Below are 22002 nucleotides of genomic sequence, written 5' to 3' on the forward strand. Positions count from 1 at the left end.
CAGGAACTTCTAGTTACACAAATGCAGCTCTACAGTCTCTGGCAAACATTAATTCTCAGTGTGGCAGACTGACAGCTTTAAAAAAAGCAGAGGCTGCTCTATTTTGTAATGTAACAACACTGCATTTCAAAATTAAAACCACTATCACAATCTGATCCAACGTTATAAAAAGGAAAAACAAGGCAATGTAGTATTACAAATTTATTTTGTTTCATCAAAGTAATCTTTGAGCATTGAAAATTTCACACATATAAAACAACTGCAACTTCTATGCATTAAAACCAAAGTATGGACTTTTTTTCTTTTTTTCATTTTAAAGGAAGTGCTGTGCTTTTCTTTTTAAATGTCTCTCATGAACCAAATTCTCCAGTTATAAAGCTGATAAAAATAAGTGATGCACCACCACTCCTTTTTCTTTAACATGAAATTAGTCTCTTTGGGAAACAAGTATTTTTAAAATTGTATCATGAAAGATACAGACCTGAAAAACGATAAACAATCATACACAAGGCATAAACATTACACAGAGTAATTCAGACATTTTATAAAGAGATCTGGAAAAGTACCTAAAATAGTGATATTTATTTAGTATAAAATTTCAATAATAAAATATTGCTCATAATAAATAAGAAAACATGAGTTTCATTAACACTGTTCTCCCCTTAAAGCTCTCCTGGATGTAACATGATCAGACCTGATCAAATCTCCAATTTTTGTTTTTCCTCTCTATGAAGGAGGCAGCTTTACAGGCTCAGGTCATCCTTTGTTAGGAACAATTTCATTATCAACGAAACACAGAATTCATTTCAAGGCTCATGCATAGTTATGGGCAAGAAAAAAAAATCCCAAAGTGTGAATAAACCTTATTACAATAGATTTCAATACCTAAAATATTTGCCTTGTTAAAACCAAAGTGGAATAAGACCCCTCATGGATTATGAATGCAAAGAGAAAGCTGCCAAAGTTTCCCGAAAAGCTTTTAAATATCTGTGCAGCTGTACTTAATGGTTATCAACGCTGTTAGGGAAAATTAGTTCTATAGGGAGATACAAGCGTACCCCCTTTTAAATGGTGACATTTGATTTCATCCCTGCTCGTCCCATCTGTAGACACGGCAGCTTGGAGTAGTTCTTCAGCAGTTGCTCAATAGCAATATGACGGACATTAAGCTCTGAGGCCAGAGAGTCCTTTTCTTGGACTTGCTGTGTCAGCTCTTCAAACACATCTGCAAGAACACATTAGGTTAACACACTTGATCCCTGTACTTCCATAGACTTCAGATGCAGTGCTAAACATTACCATAAAAGGGGCACAGACATTTAGCTGAAATTTAAGTGGATTCTGATTGTATCAGAAATAGTGTGGCCAGCAGGATGTACAGCACCCTGTACTCAGCACTGGTGAGGCCACACCCTAAATACTGTGCTCAGTTTTGGGCCTCTCACTACAAAAACACACCAAGATGCTGGAGTAGGTCCAGAGAAAGGCAACGAAACTGGTGAAGGGTGAGCACATCTTACAAGGAATTGCTGAGGGAACCGGAGAAAACAGAACAAGGGGAGACCTTATCACTCTCTACAACTACCTGAAAGGAGGTTGTAGTGAGAGGGGTGTCAGTCTTCTCCCAGGTAATAAGTGACAGGACAAGAGGAAATGGCTTCCAGTTGCATCAGGGGAGGCTTAGATTGGATATGAAGAAAAATTTCTTCACTGAAAAGATTTTCAAGCATTGTAACAGGCTGCCCAAGGGAAGCAGTTGAGTCACCATCCCTAGAGGTACTGAAGAGAGTAGATGTGGCACTTAAAGACATGTTTTAATAGTGGACTTGTCAGTGTTAGGTTAATATTTGGACCTGATGCTCTCAAAGGTCTTTCCCAACCTAAATGATTCTCTGATTCCTGTCAAAACCTTTACCTAAAATTTTCTTGTTTTACATAGAAATGTGATATATAAAGACTTATCTTCAAAACTTAAATTGTGATGGCTTTCCTTTCAGTTATTTTTTAAAATAGATTTTCCATATTACAAAGCAACACAAACCCGAACCAAAAAGCGCTGACAAGTTCTCACCCTGAATTTGCTTGAGCAGTTTTTCATTAAGCTGTTTTAACTCTCCAGGAGTCATCGCAGTCACTGTAACAATGAAATTTGTTATTACTTATACTAAAGTAACATAAGCAGCCTTATGCAAACTTCCATTTTCTCAAGTTGTCATCGTTTGCATGCTAATAATCAACAGATGTGTGGCAGCAAGTCAGAGGCAACATTATTTATCAGTCATTTGTGGATAACTTGCCAATTCTCTTTTTTTATATTGTCACAGACAAGAATTTACCCCACAGCAAAGCTCCCTTTTCAATGTCAAAAAGCTGGAAACTCAAACCCTCAGAATTCCAGAATTAGCTGCTTGTAAATTGCTCCATGTTTTTAAATACTCTACCTTCCTCTGACTGTAAAATGAAGTTTCCGCAGTGCAACCCCTGCCAAGTATCCCTGCTTAATTGTGGGCAAGGGGACAATTCTGAGGTAATTCCTGCTACATTTGCAAGCCTACAGGAAACAGCTTCGAGACAGAATTTTCAGCACACTGAAAACAGCACACTGTTTTGGTTATCAAGTTTTGTACTTTCTGCATATAAAAATAACGTATACAGTTTCTACTGAGTACCCCACCAAAATTATGAATAAAAAAATCTTAGTTTGAGATAAAGACCACCATATAAAAACAAGTTTACTTCTCACTTTGTGTTGTGTTCCTAGGGAGAACTAGAAGATCCTCTGTGCCATTCAAACGCCCTTCTGTATCTCAGATTGTGTACATCGATCAGCCTCATAGAAAATACATTTTAAACCTCATAGGACAGAACTGTGAAAGTGTTCTATGCTGACCTCAATCAACAGCAGCAAGTGGGGGAGCACTGGCTTTCTTCCCAAAAAAATCTCTCAACCCAGCAGTGGTGGATACAGGTTGGTGCCATGCCTGATGCTGAAATGCCCTTGGCAGCATGGTGAAAAGTAACAATCCTGATCACCACTGCAGGATACAGGGCGCTGGAATAAAAGCACAAAGCTCTCACTGCATACTTGAGAAAAACCTACATTGTGATGATGCAGCTTCTGTTCAGAGATTTCTCAGTGCAATAGGTTTCTATATTGTACATTTAAAGCATAAGTTCTGAAAACGATGGTTTTTACCTACCCATGAGACTCTATGATTATCCTATGCCTTCCTTTTCAAACTTTCTCAGCTCCTGCAGTTGTGGGATACTAACTTTCTGTCAGTAATGCCAAACCAAACAACTTATCAACAGTTGAGATAGCCTACTGTTACTCAAGACAGATGGTCACTCAACAGCAGCACAGATTCACCCTTCTCCTCCAACAGCCAGGTACAGTGGTGCTCCCTCCTACCTTTGGCTAGTGAGCTGAAGATTCCTTTCTCACTTCTTTCCACCCTTCATGCTCCATAAAAGCACTGACTGGATATAATACAGTAATTCACAGCTTCATAGAAAGGTCAAGATTCCCTCACACTTTTTTAGACCCAGTGGTAGGATCTTACTTCCCATCTTTTCATGATTTTCATCATCATTTCATCAACAGTGGCAGATAGGCAGGTTCACGCACTTCATGTATGTGTGTGTTTATCAGGACAGGACTGTTTCATGTCACATAATTCTGATACAAAAGGGAAAGGAAAAAGGAACAAAACACCTAATTTAAATGACAAAACATTATCCAATCCGTAACTGAGGTAAATTATAAAGGAATGTTGATCAAGCTATTTACAGTTACACTAAGAATATTTTTTCTTAGTGTAAGAAAAACAGTTACAGTGGAGGTAACTGAAATAAAAAGGTACTGAATTCTAGCAGGAAGCCTGACAAAAGCTTTTATCTAGAATACAAGCTTTTATATAACCACAGAGTTTCCAAATAAATGTCTTTTAAAGCTAAATACTGCAAGAATATTAAATAAATACTTATATTATAAAGTAAAAATGCCTCAAAAGTGCATTATGCAGTCATAATAGAAGGAAAAAAAAATAATGTGTTATCCTGCTTAAAATGGCTTTATGTTCTCCTGCCCAAAACTCAGACTGGAGAGAGAAATTATAAGTCACTAACTTCAGTTAGATAACCCCACAAAACAGGTCAAGCTTTCATAATTCCTCTGTTAACTGCTGTCCTGATTTATGTAATCCCAATTTATGACTCCAGAGGACAGGTGGTCAAACAGCACAGCATATATGTTTTGATTTATGGCTTTAAGACTACTAATTCACTACAATGTAATACAAAACAACATACAGCAGTTAAATAAAATCCTTTTATAAAGAATGAGAAATGACTGAACTTTGCAAGGACAGGTTTCTTAAAAAATGGGAGCCTAAAGAAACTGACTCCAACTTTTTACAGTATCTCTTCTCACTCTGTCTTCTGACATTCCGAATTCCATAATGTCCTGGGTTTAGCAGTAGCAGTCATTTTTCTCCTTGGTAGCTGGTGCAGTGCTGTGTTTTGACTTTCAGGCTGGGAACAAAGCTGATAAAAATGATGTTTTGGCTTGGCCAAGGACTTTGTGAGCCTCATGCTCTGCCAGGGGGGAGGGGAAGCTGGGAGGAAGCAGAGACAGGACACCTGACCCAAACTGACCAAAGAGGTATTCCATACCACAGCACGTCATGCCCAGGAGGTAACTGGGAGTTACCTGGAAGGGCTAGGTGGACTGCAGGGTTGGAGGAGGTATCGGTCGGTGCTTGATCGGGCTGGGGGGGCAAGTTATCGGTCGCCTGGTGATGGGGTGTTGTATTCTCTTCGTTATTTCCTTTATCATTACTATTATTGGTGGTAGCAGCAGTGATTTGTGTTATAACTTCGTTACTAAACTGTTCCTATCTCAACCCGTGGAAGTTGCATTTCTTTTTGATTCTCCTCTCCGCTCCCTCAGGAGTAGGGGGAGGGCAAGAAGGGGGGGAGTGGGTAACAAGCTGTCTGGCTGGGTTTAAACCACAACACATTATTATTACTGTTTTACACCACCTAATTTTCCACTGAGTATTCTACCAGCTTGTCTTCTTTCTCTGGTCTTTTGAAATTCAGAAAACTTCTCCATTTACTTTCCTCATCTACAAAAATAAAAGTATTCCAGTTTGGGACCAGGCTGTTCTAATAGCAGGATGGTAACTGCAGAGATCTCTAGAAACTCAATCCAAACACATTTCATGTAGGCTGGCTCCAGAGATATTACAATACCGTAGGTATTGCTAAAGACTTACTCTAGCAATCATCTTCTTAAATAATGGGAAAACTTACTCTTCCACTGCTTTCAGTATCACCACAGTCACCAGAAGATGTGTCAGGTCTATTGCTACAGCCTTTAAGAGGACAGTGCATAAGGGCCTTCCCACTTTCTCAGTAAATGGAAAAGAACAATGTAGTAAGATGCACAAGGCAAGCCTGCTTTTATTAAGAATGTTTAGTTTTTGTGTTGTTTCACAAGTTTGCCCTGCTACCTTGCCTCTAATTTCCCCTGTCACTTAGGGCATCTCTCTGCAAAGTGTAACTCAAGGCACCACATGTGTTCACTACGACACTTATTTTTGGGAGCTTAGTAACCACAAATGGGGCTGTGCAACTGCCAGGATTGACTCAGTGGAATGACTGTAATCAACTAACTTTTTTGTGTAAATTAGGTGTCTTGTACCACATTGGGGTATAACTGACAGTAAAATTACTGGCCCAAACAACAATGAAAACAAACAAATGAAAGAATTAAAAAAAACACCCCAACCAAAACCAAAAGCCACCACTTCCTTCTAGAAGAAGAGACCCCAACAAACAAAGCCCCCACACCAACCAAACCCTCTGTGCTATTTGCTTAGCCACATAGCCTTTTCTCTTTCTACAGATTTTACAGTAACTCCAAATTGGTAAAAGCTGTATTACAGGCTGTGAATGCCCTATGGGAACATTAAATAGTCAAGAGGTATTTCGAATAACCCTCTTGCTAGCTAGGTCGCATGTAAATATATACTTACACTCTTCCCTGCTGTACTGAGGATGCCTTCTACGAACACTGGTAAGAGAATCACCTTCAGCTTTTTCAGCTTTCTGGACTTGGCTGTGATTAGACCACAAAACACTGCTGCAACAGAAGGTAGCATCTCTTTCTTGTAACATACCAAGTCCAAAATCAGTGGATTCTCTTTCTTCCAAAAGAGTTTGTGAGCAGCTTGAGATGCCTCCAGAATTCCCATCTATCCATTTTGCAGAATATCTGGGTACTGGGGAGTCAAACTGTGGGAGTAATTTTCTATCAGTCTGATGTCTGAAGTTAAAAAGCTGGTGTTGGCGTGTTTTTGAGCTTTCAGAATCAGAGTCTAAATCCTTGTTTTGTGCATACTGTATAATCCAGTTAATTTTTTTGCTCAAGATATTTTTTACTTCTGCATATGGACTTTTAGTGAGCTTTGATCGTGGACAGTCCTGATTTGCTATTAAGTGGAATTTTTCAAAGCAGTCTCTGTGCCCCCTTAAAGATCTTGTATGTAGAAGATCAGACTTTGGTACTCCTGTAAAGACACAACAGAAAAAAGTTCACTTACTGTATACTTGATTGTTCAAAATCTTTACTCACAAGCAACCAAGAAAACAAAAAACCTAAGTGATGCTTTCCTATTAACAGTCTAATTGCTGAAGCAAACAAGGGTATGTGATATTCTACAATTTGAGAAATCCCACCCAGCCTTGGGTTCTTAGCATAGAAAGTGTTTTACACACAATAATCTTTAGCTCAGGACTTGCAGATTACTTGCATGTGCCTCCTGGATAATAGCACAGATGAAGCAAACTGCTAAATCTGTACATAACTGCATTACCCCTATACACAAGTGCATAAGCTGTATAAGTAATTCCAGCTCTATATCAGAATGTTCTACAGAACAATTCTGAAGGCATTTCAAGAGCAGTCATTCACGCTCCCACCTTCTATGGATAATGTTACCAGCCATCTGTCAACAAATACTGCAGTGAGCAGGCTTGTGTCATCCAAGTGGTCAAACATAATTTGGATTTCAGACTTAAGTTTGTTGTTTTGCATTGGTACAAGCCTGCAGCCTACCTGGAGAACCAAGTTCTACTGCTGTCAACACTTGCCAACATTAAACTGTCCTGAAATTAGTTTCATCTTTGCTGGTTTTCATTGGTATAAAACTGATCTTCTCCATAGTGGCTATTATAGGACTGATCTGGATTCATGCTGGAAACACTGCTGATAATACAGGGGTATTTTAGCTATTGCTGAGCAGTGCTTACACAGAGCCAAGGCCAATTCTGCTTCTCATCCCACCCCACCAGCATGCAAGCCTGGGGTTGCTCAAGCAGTTGGGAAGGGACACAGCCAGGACAGCTGATCCCACTGACCAAAGGGATATCCCATATGGCACATAAAAGCAGGGAGAAGAAGAAGAAAGGGGGGATGTTCAGACTAATGCATTTGTCTTCCCAAGTCACCATTACACTTGATAGAGCCCTGTTGTCTTGGAGACAGTTGAATACCTGCCTGCCCTTGGGAAGTGGTGAATGAATTTGCTTGGTTTGCATGGCTTTTGCTTTACCTATTAAACTGTCTTTATCTCAACTCATGAGTTTTCTCATTTTTACTCTTCCGATTCTCTCCCCCATAACAATACGGGGGAGCAAGTGAGCAGCTGCACAGGGCTTAGTTGTTGGCTGAGGTTAAACCATGACATCATACAAGATGGATGTTTATTCTCCTCTGCTTGTCCTCCTTCAAAGACTATTCAAATAGCTACAGCATGTAACTTACTCAAACCCTAAAGTAATCGATAGTGATTGACATATTAAAAAGTAACACAATCTGTGAAGATCTACAGTTGGTGCATGAACACAGATGGTATGAGAAATAACTAGTTTGGGAAGTTAGTAGTACCCCAGTACAAAATTACTTTCTGCAACTTCAGTGGCTATTTATTTTAATTCAAATTTACCTATGCAGTAGATTCAGTACATAAGTCCAGAATATTGAACAGTTCAATACTTATCCCAGTGCCCAGTATACTACTTGGGAAATACCCAACATAATGAAAAACAATTCTGTCAAACAAGTTCTTCACTGTGAATAACAAACAATATACTTGCGAACCACTGGTTGAAAGCGCTCAATGCTTACTAAAGCTAGAACATTTAAATCAACATGTAACAACATAATTTGGTCTTTGAAACTAGGCAACATGAACCAAGCTGCAGTCATTGTACCTTTTAGCACAGAAGGAAGCATATAAAGTTATTAAAATAATAAAAAAACCCTCCAAACAAGAAATGCAGCACGTAACAAAATCTGATAATAGAGACTTTAATGAGCAGAAAACTATATCGCAACAATTCTCTTATATCTGACTTACCCTCTTAAATTCTTGCAGCAAACTTTAAGCACCCCACCCAAAAAAAACTTAAAAAAAAGAAGAAAAAAAGAATCTACAAAATCCCAAACTATTGTCAAAACTAAGCTACAAAGTAAAGTTCTTAACATAAAACTAGTGAAAACAAATCCAAACACTTCATTTTGGTTCTCTCGCTTGCTGGTAACTGTTGAGGAGTAACTGTTCAAAGTTGGGAAGTTCAAACACTGAGAGTAGCCATTATAAATTTTTGATATTCCACTCTTTGGGCAGTGTTGAAACTCACAAGCATTACTATTCCAGTTGGGTTCGTAACAGCATACACTATTTATAAGGCAAAAATGACAAAAAGAGTGGAAAATGAAAGAGGACAGCAGTAGAATTTGTTTTGTTCTTAGCAACGGGGGAGAAAGGTAAGGTCATGACACACCTTCTGTCCATGAACCAAGTATGGGAACAAACAAAAACTACATCGTAACCAGAGCCACCTTTGAAGAAGCAAGTTCTGGAGCAAAGACATAGGTTGTCTTCATAGTATAGAGTCAACATTCTTCATCTACACAAAGTATCTTTTAACTCCTTTCATCAAAAAGACATTTACTAGCTTTTCTAAAGCTCTATGTGATCTACTGCCTACTTTCAAGGCTATTTTTCCTTCTCTATCTTTAGATATATAAAGAAAACTTCTAATTACTTGTCTTTCTTTGTTTTCACTAGAAATGTTTGTTTTCATGACTTATCAGCACAATTTAAATAACCCAAGTCTGCTAAACTCAACAGAACAAGCATGATGGAAACCCTTAAATCTTTAAGCCATCAAGGAAGAGTGATGTCAGTTGAACTCAAGGCATATATTCACAACACTGCAAAGGCTACAAAGCCAGAATGATATGTTCAACATTATTTGCTTTACCCAAGTGATTCTTCAACATGCTACATTGCTGATGCTTACAGCGCTTTTACTTACAGAACACATCATGAGACTGGCTGAAAAGCAAGTTTTATACAATTTTATATAATACAATATATACACAATTTCTATAATAATGCTCTAGAACCCACCTAACAATTTGACCATAAGACGAATGAATAAAGCCAATGTCTTCTGATCACATGACAGAGCAATCCTACCTGAAGCAAACTGAAGATTTGGTGAAGAAGAGGGAAGAAAACTGCAGAAAGAGGAGTTAGTAAATCTGGGACAAACAGAGTTTTGCACAGCTGTTTCTAGTTCACAGATGCTAATAGGTACCCAAATCTGTTCTACTCTCAGGATATCACCCTTCTCTCAACTCAAACATCAAACGTACCTACCAAGATTTCACTTCCTTATTCTCCCCTGTACCCCTTCATTTCCCCAAAACTAGGGAAAGGAGTACTGCACTGCTTCTATTAAAAACAGGAAAAAAAACCACCCAGATCTTGTGGTTTTAATGAAGTATTTCCAGAGCTGGTTCTAGAGGCACAGCCTCTTGCAGTTAAGTTCACACCTGAAGAAGCAGGTCAGGCAATATTTATGTATGCACACTATAACTTATGGGGCAATCACAAAAGAAACACCTGCAGAGCAAATGATAGAATGCTCCAGCACCACTTAAAATAAAGTAAAATAAATACAATTCCTTTGAGGCTGCTTCATTATTTCCATGAGAATAAACATGCTTTTCCAATATGACGAGTGTGAGACCACACAAAATAAACACACGATTACAGTTACACAAAAAGAACAAGTGCAGCATGACTTTATAAAGCCCCATCTGATTTTTATGTCTAAGCCATAAACTCAAGGTTACTCAAGTGTTTCCTTCTGAAAAATCTTTGCCTTTTAGAAGAGTTCTGAACACTGTTAACTTCTCCACTCCAGAGGCTCTCTGCCCAACGGAATCTTTTATCAGAATTCAGTAATGTTGAGTATGCCTGAAATTAGCAACTACTATAGCAGGGAAAATACATTACTTCGAAAGCCTAAATTTTTTTATATGGCACATATTAGCCATAACATCACTATTTCTGAACACAAAGCAAGTTATTACAAAACAGTTCCAGCACACAAGAATACGACCCCTACAACTGTCAATCAACCCCAAAAGGGTCTATCTAAATACTCTTCAGTTAAGGAACAGAAAATGTCCAAAACCAAAAACCAAACCAGTTTTGTACAGAACTGCTAACAGGCTTTGGCTTTCACATAACTGGTCTGGATTTCTACTATAACAAGCACATGCAAAAATCTTTCCAAAACCCCCAAACCAACCCTCAATCAATCTTTTGTACTAAGGTGACAATTAGTCCTTTCCTACACAGAGAACATAAATAACATCAGTCACTGACTTTCTGGAAGAGCTGAGCATTCACAACAGCTGCTGTGCAAGCACAAACCAGCAATGACATAGCAGTATTACAGAAAGTAAGAGTATGTTTCTTTTAACACAAATCCTTCTGTTATGGGCAATACCATTAGCTTTATAAGACAGAAAACATGCCATTTCTTTTTTTGTAAAATTTCTACTCCACTCAGTTTATATTTTTCCCTTCATCACAGAGAAAAAAAAATAAAAAATAAATCTACCAGCTGGTAAACTGGCATGGATCAAACATGATATAAGATGATGACTCAGTTTTAGAAGACATTTTATTCAACACTATACACAAAGAAATGAATAAAGCAAGGTAAGGCTTCTGTACATTACAAGAAGTAATATCATCTTGGTAAACAGCTATGGTCAGTTCTGGGAATTTTCACAGGGTTTCAGTTCTGTCTCAACACTCCTGTTTGCTAATATCCACCTCAACCTTTTTTTTTTTTTTTCTTTTGCTGATTCTTCAAGTCAGCAAAACACAACCAGCAACATTTTCCTTCTGCATTGGCACATACTTGCACTCTTGTCCTTTGTCTTACTTCCCAAGAATAGGATTGCAGACTATGTCCAAGTATGTCCAATCCTTCACATTTATTTTTTTCAGAGGAAGGAAAAAAAAAATCTCAAAAGCAAAAAGCCCACAAGCATCAGGAGCAGGAATGTTTTATCTGTAGTGGAAAAAATAATTAAAAATCCACCAAAGTTGAGTAACATCTAGAAGATCATACCTAACTAACTTGAGAGTAGATGCCATAGATAATGCGTCAAGTGAACAAGATTCACAGGATGATGCCAAACATCAAGAAGAAATCACAAAACAATGTAGGTAAGTATTTACCATCCATTAAATTTGCTTCCGATTCTCGTAACCCATGTGCTGTAAAAGAAATATGAATGGTATCACTCTATTCAGCAGTATCTTTGTATATTGAGCTGTTTTAAAGAACACAGTTGCTTATTTAAGAGCTTAGTATTTAGACAAAAAGAAAATAAAAACTGAATATTTAAATTTGTAAGCTACACAAGACAGAAACTCTTCTAAGTATAGTGGTACAGTTCTCACCATGAGTCCTAATCCACTCCTGCAAAATAATACTGTAAATGAATGAATAGCAATCGGATACTTTATAAAGCAGTATATATTTTTGTAACTTCTAGTTATTCTTAAGTGCAAAGTAGCAGAGAGCAGGAGAATATATAGCATATAAACAGGCATGTAAATCACATCTCAAAAAAGTACACCTGATTTTAAAGTGTTTGTACTTTAAAGTAAGTTCTGATCATACTAAAGTTTTGGGGTCTATTTAGAAGGGAAGAAGTCTACAAAGACTTTATGTCTGCCTTTGCCACTGATTCACCTTTTGAAGATTATAATAATACTAAACAAATTTAATTCAAAAGTATGTTCTTGAATACCAAGACTACTTCATATCCCTGCATAAACGCTTTCATAAACAAACAAAAGTGATTATGAGCTTCCTTGTTTATTTTCCACAGCGGGTTTTTTTCCCATTTGTTTCTTGTTCTTTTTTAAAAACCTTCTGATTTGATCTTTCAGCTCCACCAGTTGGAAATAACTTTAAAGCCTGTGTTCCCTTCGTAGCAATTTATATCGCAAAGCTGGAAACGAATTGTTTTTGCAATGGTGAATAAACTTAGCTTAAGCAGCTGAAGAGGAAAAAAATCCCCAGAATTCAAGATGGAATGAACTAAAACTAACAAGAATACTTCTAAACACATGAATAGTAAATTATAAGTTTGTACCACAACATCAGTTAATTAAAGCCCCTTTATAAAATGTACAAGTACTTATGGGCAAGATATGTATGTATACACCTGACCATAGAGAAAGGTAAAGAAAAGCTGCCTTCTCGTAATACTGGCATACATAGTTTCCTTAAATGTGTAAAATACATGGGGTTATTACAGACAGTCAAAGAGCGAAAGCACTTCATAACACAGATTTGTATAGTACTGGCAGCATGGGTGGAATCATCAGTATAAGTCATAACACTTAGAAAAGGTATATATCTAGTTTTAGCTAGTTGTGGTGACTGCCTTCATAGCCAGTAAAGGAACACTTCCCAGGCACGTTTACCTCATCTTGAATAGTTAACTCTTGAAAGATTCATGACAGGCACCTATGCTTTTTCCTTTAACACTATAAGCATGAACCCTTGTGAAGGACGCTAGTCTATGGCTGCCTGCTTTAAGAGCCCTGGTTTTGACTACATAGTCTGAGATGTTCCAGCCACTTCTCTCAGCTGTCCAACCTGCACACATACAGCATACATCAGTATAAAGAGGGATGTTTAGCCAGCTCCTGAAACAGCTTCTGAACATCTGCTAGTGCCCACAAGGAGCTAGGAAGATCAAATAAGCTCACATTTGGCTTACCTGGTACACAGGGCTAAGCTGCAGCAGACAGGGAAATGCTTCACAAGAGATTAAGTGTTCATGTCTATCTATTTTAAACCAGTGCTGCATATTAGTCTGCTTATTAAGAGTGGTGAAAGAGAGGGGTTCTTGTAATAGAAAAGCAGATCCCAAGACATATCCAAAACACGTTAAATAAAAACAGCCCATGATGACCTAAGACAGGAAGTCATTCATACATCTAAAAGACAAGGGGTAGGGAAAACAGATATTCTTCTGTCCTACAATTCTGTCAGCACTGAAAAATGGGATCATTCGAAACTTGTATCTCCAGTGCATCTGCCTGACAAGACATAAAGCCAACTGAGATTTTTAAGTGTATGCATGCAATTTTCATTTGAGAGTTAAATCTTATGATTTATTGGACTGGCTAGAAGAAAAATGCCAGTGCCATTCATTAACTTCCAAACCAGACACTTGATAAAGAACAGATATTATCTTGTTAGTAAATTAAAGTTCTTGCCTCACTTTCATATGATAAAGGCAGTGCATTTCATGCACCAAATACGCACACAAATAATCTTTCATTCCATTTCTATTAGCTCATTTGTATTTCAGCACATATCAAAACACACTATATAAAACAGAACAGATACTAAATTGACCCTTTAACATTTTCAAAATTCACGTTCCCTATAAACTACTATTTAAGAGGGTTTACTACTGTATTAGACTAAGCAATACATTCTGATTAAAACACTACTACAAGAACTACTATGTTAAAGATGTTCTCACACTTCTTAAGAAAAATCAGTTAACCTGACCTAGAAGAGAGCAGGAGCCATGGGACAGGATTTCTGTACTCTGGATTATGCCATAAGCAACATAACTGCTCAATTTACTTTTTTGCATGTACAAACCTCCCAAATTTATACAGAGGGAATTAAAATAGTCTTTTAGAACTAGCCACACAGCTCTACTATTGCTCAGTGGCACTCAGAAGATTAAGAACAGAATATCCAACTGCATTTGGTCTTAAATTTGTAGTTAAGAGGTTTACTGAAAACTGCATCTAGTTCCACAAGTTCATTCAAGTCTGCAGAAATGAGTCACACCTCTGGACTGCAAACACTACCTTGAAACAAGTTCTCATCTGTCTAGCCTAAAGGGCAACGATGAAATATTTTAGCTTTTGCTCCAAGAATAATATATTTGATTGGCTATTATTTCATTAACACTGAGGGAAAAAAAAAAAAGGATGTGTATATTTTGGAACAGAATGAAATTTAAACAGCAGTTTTCAAACATTTCAGCTACACCTTATAACCCATTTTATTTCAGTGAGATATTCTTCTGTAGAGTGTCAGAAGAAAAAAAAAAGGTGAAATTTTGAGTGTTTAAAGCTTAAAAAATAAAAATAAAAAAAAGAAAAAAGAAAAAAGGGGGGTGGTGATTAGTTGTTAGGTGAACATGAAGAACAGCAAATGAGGATATTAAATGAGTTTTTATAGACCTTAACATGAAAAAAAAAAAGTAATAAGGCAGATTTGTTCGTAGGATCTTTGTCTCAAACTTGAGACTGGGAAACACCAACCTCATGTTGAAATTGACTCAAATGCTATGAGTCTATCAGTACTTTAAGACCACGAAAATGTAACTATCTTAACATAAATCACGGAAATAAATGTTCAGTACTTACAACATCTCTTCTTTTGTATTACAAGACCTAACTAAACATATATGGAAGCAAGCCAGTTTGTCTGCTTGCATTCTCCACAATGGTATTGTATTTAGCACCAGATAAGCAAAATAATTAATAAAATCCAATCAAATTTCTCCCCTTCTATTATGTTTTTTTTTCTCCATTAAAAACCCTTGAATCTCAGGAAACACAGATTTTTAAAGAATTCTGCATCAAGACATACTAGCGTAAAACCAGGTGAAGACATATAAACTGTAGATGACATAACAAAGCTAAACAATAACTATAACATACTTTCATCTTTGAAATCTTCAGAGACAAGTCCCATGTCTGAACAAACACTTTTAAGTTCCTCAAGCTGGGATTTTCATAGGCATTGCCCAGAGGACCACAAAGCGCGCATTAACAAAGGACATCTGCATTGCACAATGCATTCCCATGTCAAGAGATCTAAACAACTCTAAGCAGTACCACAGGCAGCACAACTGAAGCAGGGTCTAGATGGTTACATCCTCCTACAACCAGAATTAGAGCACAGACTGGGTATCTCCGTACAGCACCTCATTCTTACGTGGAAACCCTACAACGGCAGTTTCAAAATAGCTTGTAGAGACGCTATGTTCAGGCAGAGGGTTTTGTTTTGTTGACATATAGACATACAGACACCTTTCATACATACACATGCTTATATGCTCATGTATTTTCCCTCTACCCTCCAGGTGTAACTACAGATCTGTTGTTAGTATTATGTGTTTGCTACCAGAGTTCAGTTAATCATTTTCACATATGAAATTAAAAAGATTTGTCTCAAACTAACATACCACATGTGATTTCCCAATTTATGCAATCTAGTTACGTATGAATTTAAAGCGTTTCCTGTTTCAATCCAAATTACTACTGTGCCACCTACTCAGAAAAACAAAACAGCACACAACAATCTCATATGTTCATTTTGCCTGCACAAGGCAAACAAGAGCAAACAACAAACTCCAGCAGACCCACACCCACCAGGATATTCTAAACTCCACCTAGAACTTTTAAATTACTGTATAGAATCAGCTCAAATTGCTCAAAACATTAGTTTAGTATTTCATATGTAAATACATGGCATATTTTAAACTTTAAGAGTTACTGTTCCAGAGTTCGAGGATTCCGGGTTGAGAGAAACGCAACACAATAAAGAATCACAGCTAATCTATTAATACAGGGAAAATATAGAGGTAACAAAATACAGTAAAGGATAGTTCTAATGTTTGGTTATCTTACCAACCCCAAAGAGCATGTAATGATGATCAGGAAATCAGCTCAGAGAAACATCATTGCAGTGCAAAGTGGCAGGTTCAACCTTAGTGGGCATCCCCACAGAGGCAAGGTTGACCTGGGTGGTATGAGGTTCTGCCTCCCTTGCATCGCATGAGGCTTGGGCTTTTATACTAGCAAAAATGCACACTCTTTCTGATGTACGTGGCCAGCCTACATGGGAAGAAGTGGCCAACTATACCTAGAAACGTCTCCCAGGGTCGGGATTTTTCTGGGGATCCCCCAAAGTGGGACTTTCCGGGGAGGAGCCACCACAGACAAACAACACCTTTCTATTTTTGTGTGTTTCACCATGGACCATTATCTAGTGTCACTGACACAGTCGTATTAAGATTCTGTTTTGCTAAAATCACCTAATAATGATCCCTCAGACACAAAAGCTAGTTTTCACAATAAAAGTATTTATGAGACTCTTAATTCACTCAATTTCACAGAATATGAATCCTCAAACTAAGTGAGCTGAAAGAGCAGGTGCAACAGGGACAAAAATACTGCCAAGACACACCACCAAACTAAAAAAATAAAAGGAGTTATGATGCCGTAACTAACTTCCTCATTCAGACACTCAGCAGTTATTTAATTAAGACAGACCACAGATTAAGCTTTCTGTACAGCAGTCTTCTTTGTAAAGGGTTATGAATAACTTGACTTTTTTTTCCTCAATTATTTATCATTATCAAGCTACTGTTCAAACATAGTAACAGTCACAAAAAAACACCCCAAGGTCAGGAAGGTAAAGACAGACATATCACAACACTGATCCAGGAAAAAGTCTGTTGAGTCATTAGAGATGGGGATGGTATCCGATTCACTCATTTCCAATTACTCATCTTGGCCAACCAAGAAGCTCAACAACATTACCATCTACACACAAGCAAACTCGTATAGTTGTTGAATTTGGAGGTATTAGAGGACACAAAGATTCACCAACAGTAAGCTGTGATGTTACTAAGTACAGCAAAGTAAATTTCTTTCTGTAATGTTTTGTTTATACACATTTGAGAAAGTCTGTTTCAGAGGTGGTTCAGGTGGCTAAGCCTTGGACTAAATCAGTTTCAAGTGTGTGGATTTATCATAGACAGATTTAAGCAGTAAGAAAGGAAACTGATTTGATCTCATGAGATCTGTTAAAGCATTAGAATATGACACCCTTTTAAAAAAGGAAACTGGGACACCTCCTTCCAGAATTTCATACATTCACTCATGGAATCATAAAGGTCCTTTCCTGCAAATCTAACACTGCCACCACCACCTGCAAATGTATCTGCAACACTCCCTCCCATTCTGACCCACCTCCTAGTGAGGACTGGATCTTCTGGAAAGGTGGAAGCTGCACTACACATTCCCCTTAAGTCAGACAGCCCTTAACACATGGAAGTTAACAGGGTGCTGCAAACAGGGGGAGTACTTAAGCATCCTGCAAGATGATGAGGTGTGGCTAATAGCCTGCCTGCTACTTCTTACTTCACTGAGGAGTTACATATGCACATCAACCAACACTAAGAATGAGCAAGCCTTAAGCACTATCCTAGCTGTTGCATGATTATCTTTTTAGAGTAGTGTATTTTGCTTCCTGAATTGCTTAAGTATGCATTTAAACTGTCTGGATTTTTAAATACGATATTAGACAAAAAGGAAAACTATTAATGAGGAACACTTCTTTGTAATTGTGAGTTAGCACATCTACAGAGTTGATACAACTTACAGATGATTCTGTTTAACTTGGAACTATAACACATTTGAACTTCGTTAAAATATAAGCAAGAGGTCAATATGAAAATATCCAGTCTAACATTCTGAGTTAGTGAATTATCCATTTCATTCCCTATCAAGGGCTGCCAAAAGATTGTTATTTTACACACATACACACACACACATATATATATATATATAAATATATCAAAATCACAGCTTTTGTCACAGGAAAATACAGGAATGCAGTAGATATGTCAAAAGTAGGAAGAGTGTGACTGTGGATATAGTAAAGGGCTGGCTCATGCCATGGTTCAGCTGAAAAGTCTTATAATGATTCTTTATAAAGTCACTTATGCAGCCTCTCCCACCTTTAAGTTCCCTCTCCCACCTTTAAGTTCCCTCTCCCACCTTTAAGTTCCCTCTCCCACCTTTAAGTTCCCTCTCCCACCTTTAGAGTTCCCTCTCCCTATAAGCAGTAACAGTATCACTTTTCAAAGTGGTACAGAGAAGACAGGATCAGAAACTGAGGCATTTTGATGCTGTAATAATCAAAGGTATTAAAGCTTTTACTGTGCAAAAAAAAAAAATTAAGACTGTAACAATTCATGTAATTTCAGGTGAGCTTTCATCATTATTCTGTATAAGCAGCCTTCTTTTAAAATTAACCAAAAATTTAGAAGATTATGCAAAGTAGTCTGCTGCAGAGATTTAAGTCTTTACTATTATCAAGGCTACTTCAGAATTCCAGAAAAAAACTGTTCTAGCGAAAACGAATGATTATTTTTTTAAAGCAGTAATTTTGACAAATCCACAGCTTATCTCAAAAAACAGAGGACAGAAAACACCCAGCATTTTTTTAATGCATTCTTTTATCTGTTTCAACACTTTCAAAACAAAACCAGATTCTGAATGTAACCAAAGTACTTAATTGTCATTATGCCAATATGGGCTTTTTTCCTTATTTTAAAGCCTAAGGTGAGAAACATCTTCACACAGAGAACAGTAAACCTATTTCAAAGCAGTAAGAAAACTCAAGATGTTAGACAGTTGCTCCGAGTTTTATCAGAAAGCATGTTATCTTCTAAACAAAAACATACAGCATGCAAATTGCTACTGAAAGTATTGTTCAGATTAAAACATATTGCCACTAGTAGCAACAAAGACCTTAAAGTCAGATGCATAATAGAAACTGTATGGAATACATATCCTTACAGCCCCCTATATGTGAGTCAGTTTTATGCTTCTAGTGTTCGTAATAAGCAACTAGATGACTGGGTATAGAGCCTATCTCTCTTGGTACTTTCCACTCAGAATTAAGACCCTTTGTGTACCCTCATATAAACCAGAGACAGAACAAATCTTACTATCTGTCATGAAAAAAATGGGATTATTCACAAAACTGTGTTAAGATCTCCATATTCAATTGCCTTCTACCAATACAGATTACTCCAGGCAGTCACACGCACATACAATTGGCAAATACTACTTTATATAAATGGAACAAACTACTTTGTTGTGCCAAAATCAAACAACAATATGTATACCTTTTAAAATTTGTTGTTTTTTTTAAAAGAGCAATAACTATCTCCTGTTCATTCATGACCAACACTTGATTCATATATGAAGAAAAGCAACAAGATAAGCAAGCTCTTCAGCAGCAGCAGGTTAGAAATACTAAAAATACCATACTGGAGGCCAAAATGGTACCACAAAATTAGTTAATTACAAGATGGACAAAATTCATATTTTATAATTTGCAAACTTTTAAGCTTTGACAATGAACCAAGCTTTATTAGATGAAATGCACTGTCATCTTATGAAAGCAAAAAGAAAGAATCCTGTGATTATTTGTAGTAAAACATTAATCTTAAAAACCGAAACAAAACCCAACCTATTACCCTTTAAAATTTGCAATTGAAGTAAGTTTTACACAGTCTCCTCTAACCACAGAGCAAAAACCCTGAATAAAGGCAGAACATTAACTGCTTCCAATCTGAATTAACATCAGAGGTCTAACACCAGAAGATGAAATTAATGCCAGGGCATTTCAGAAGTTCTTTGAAGAGGAGTGTATCTTTACATCTAGAGCAGCTAGGGCACCCACCTTTACTGGAAATGAGCTATTTAGAAATTTAAACTAGTTTGGCCAGCACAAAATGTTTATAAATATACACCTTTCCAAACCTCAGTCTTTATGAGAGCCTTCAGAGAAAAGCTCTGCGTCCAGCTCTAAGCCAAGCAGTGCAAGTACGAAGCTCGTACAGGACGACTACTGTAAAGCGTTACCTTCGATGTTCAGCTCGAAACAAACGTGGCAAAAGGAAAGCGTTTCCTTCTCGGTCCCCAGCTTGCAGACGCTGCAGACGTTGTCATCGTCTAAGTCGATGCTCACAAACTGCTCTTCGTTCATAGTGCCCTGTGGTGGAAGGGGGGGGCACGGGTCACCACAAGGGAAGGGACCGTTATTCCAACGGCCACCCGAGCGAAGCGCCGGCCGCCCCAGGCCTGGCAGCGCCTCACGCCGCGCGGCCCATCCAAAGCGGGCGGAACGAGGGAGGCAGCGTCCCGAGAAAGTTTCTTCCTCAGAGAGGGGGGGGGGCAGCCAGGCCGTACAGTGGGACGGCAGGGACTTAGCCATTCCGCCGCTTCACCGCCCGCGCATCCCTTTCCTTTCCCTCCCCGGAGGCTGAGCTGGGCTGCCCTGGTCCCTCCCAGCCCCTTCCTCAGGCTCCTCACCGCACTTGCCGCCGCGCGGTCCAGTCCGACCTGATCCTATTCCGTACTACCACCCTCCTCAGCACTCCGCGCCACTATTGTTCAACCGCCAGCGCCGTCGCCGCCAGAGCTGGGTGCCTGGCACCGCCCGCCGCTTCCGGCCGAGACCACGGCTCCTGCGAGACGGGTGTATGGGGATGTAGTGGCTCCTGGAGCCTCACTCTCCCTCACCCCGGCGGCTGGCGTCGCCTCAGAGCAGTACAGTGAAGAGCAGCGAGACGGGAGGAACTAGCGGCTGCTCCTCCTCACCCCTCCGCGCTGCCACAGAAACCGGGAGCTCCCCTGCTCCCCAGCAGCAGTTGGATTCTCCCAGGGAGGGAGGGGCGGGGGGCGGTGGAGGGAAGTCCGCCTAGAGCGGCTGTAGCTTGTGCCCAGCAGGAGAGGGGGGTGTTGGCAGCTTGCGTCGCCTGTAGCTTCGGGCGGGCTGGTACCATCAACGTGGAGCCGGTCGTGTGTGGGTTGGGGCCTGGTTGTGGTTACCCAGCGCACACTTACACATCAAATTGGGTAGGGGTGTCTGATCAGCTGGAGGGTAGGGAGCCTCTGCAGAGGGGTCTGGGCAGGCTGAGTGGATGATCCAAACCTGTGTATGAGGTATGAGGTTCAAAAGGCAAATTGTTGGATCCTGTTTTGGGCCACGACCACCCCATGCAATGCTACAGGCTTAGGGAAGAGTAGCTGGAAATCTGCTAAGTGGAAAAAGATCTGGGGGTGCTGATTGACAGCCGCTGAACATGAGCCAGCTTGCGCCCAGGGAGCCAAGAAGGTCAACTTCATTCTGGCTTGTATCAGAAATAGTGTGGCAGCAGGGCCAGGGCAGTGATTGTCCCTCTGTACTCAGCACTGGTGAAACTGCACCTTGAATACTGCGTTCAGTTGTGGGACCCTCACTACAAGAGGGACATGGAGGTGCTGGAGCGGATCAAGAGAAGGGTAGTAAAGCTGGTGAAGGGTGTGGAGCACATGTCTTATGAGGAACAGCTGAGGGAGGTGGGGTTATTTAGCCTGGAGAAAAGGAGACTGATGAAAGACCTTGTAATTCTCTATCCCTACATGGGAGGGGTTGTTGTGAGGTTTCTTACTCTCAAATAACAAGTGATAGAACAAGTGGTAGCAGCCTCAAGCCGCCCCAGGGGAGGTTCAGATTGGATATTATAAAAGATTTTTTTCACTGGAAGGGTTGTCAAGCATTGGAACAGGCTGCCCATGGAAGTGGTGGAATCAGCATCCCTGGAAATGTTAAAAAAATGGGTGGATGAGGCCCTTAATGACACGGTTTAGTGGTGAACTTGGCAATCCTGGTTGGACTTAATCTTAAAGGTCATTTCCAACCTAGTTGATTCTATGTTCT

The 22002-nt window shown here is 39.0% G+C and overlaps 1 protein-coding gene across 2 annotated transcripts; it reads right to left on the bottom strand.

Annotated features, from left to right (window-relative positions):
* Positions 1-188: 188 nt before the first annotated feature.
* Positions 189-20387, bottom strand: CUNH21orf91 (chromosome unknown C21orf91 homolog). Of its 2 annotated transcripts, XM_061366710.1 has the most exons (4): positions 20163-20385; positions 6042-6575; positions 2072-2134; positions 189-1225 (listed from the first exon to the last, which is right to left on the bottom strand). In XM_061366710.1, the coding sequence occupies exons 1-4, from the start codon at positions 20284-20286 to the stop codon at positions 1065-1067; spliced, it is 882 nt and encodes a 293-aa protein (XP_061222694.1). In that variant the 5' UTR covers positions 20287-20385; the 3' UTR covers positions 189-1064. The 2 variants fall into 2 exon arrangements, with proteins under 2 accessions (XP_061222694.1, XP_061222695.1); XM_061366711.1 differs by lacking the exon at positions 2072-2134 and having other exon boundaries at positions 20163-20387.
* Positions 20388-22002: the final 1615 nt, after the last annotated feature.

This window comes from Neopsephotus bourkii, unplaced genomic scaffold (genome assembly GCF_033783945.1).
Source record: "Neopsephotus bourkii isolate Nb327-2 ecotype Australia unplaced genomic scaffold, CSIRO-AGI_Nbou_v1 NB_1350, whole genome shotgun sequence".
NCBI lineage: Eukaryota > Metazoa > Chordata > Aves > Psittaciformes > Psittacidae > Neopsephotus > Neopsephotus bourkii.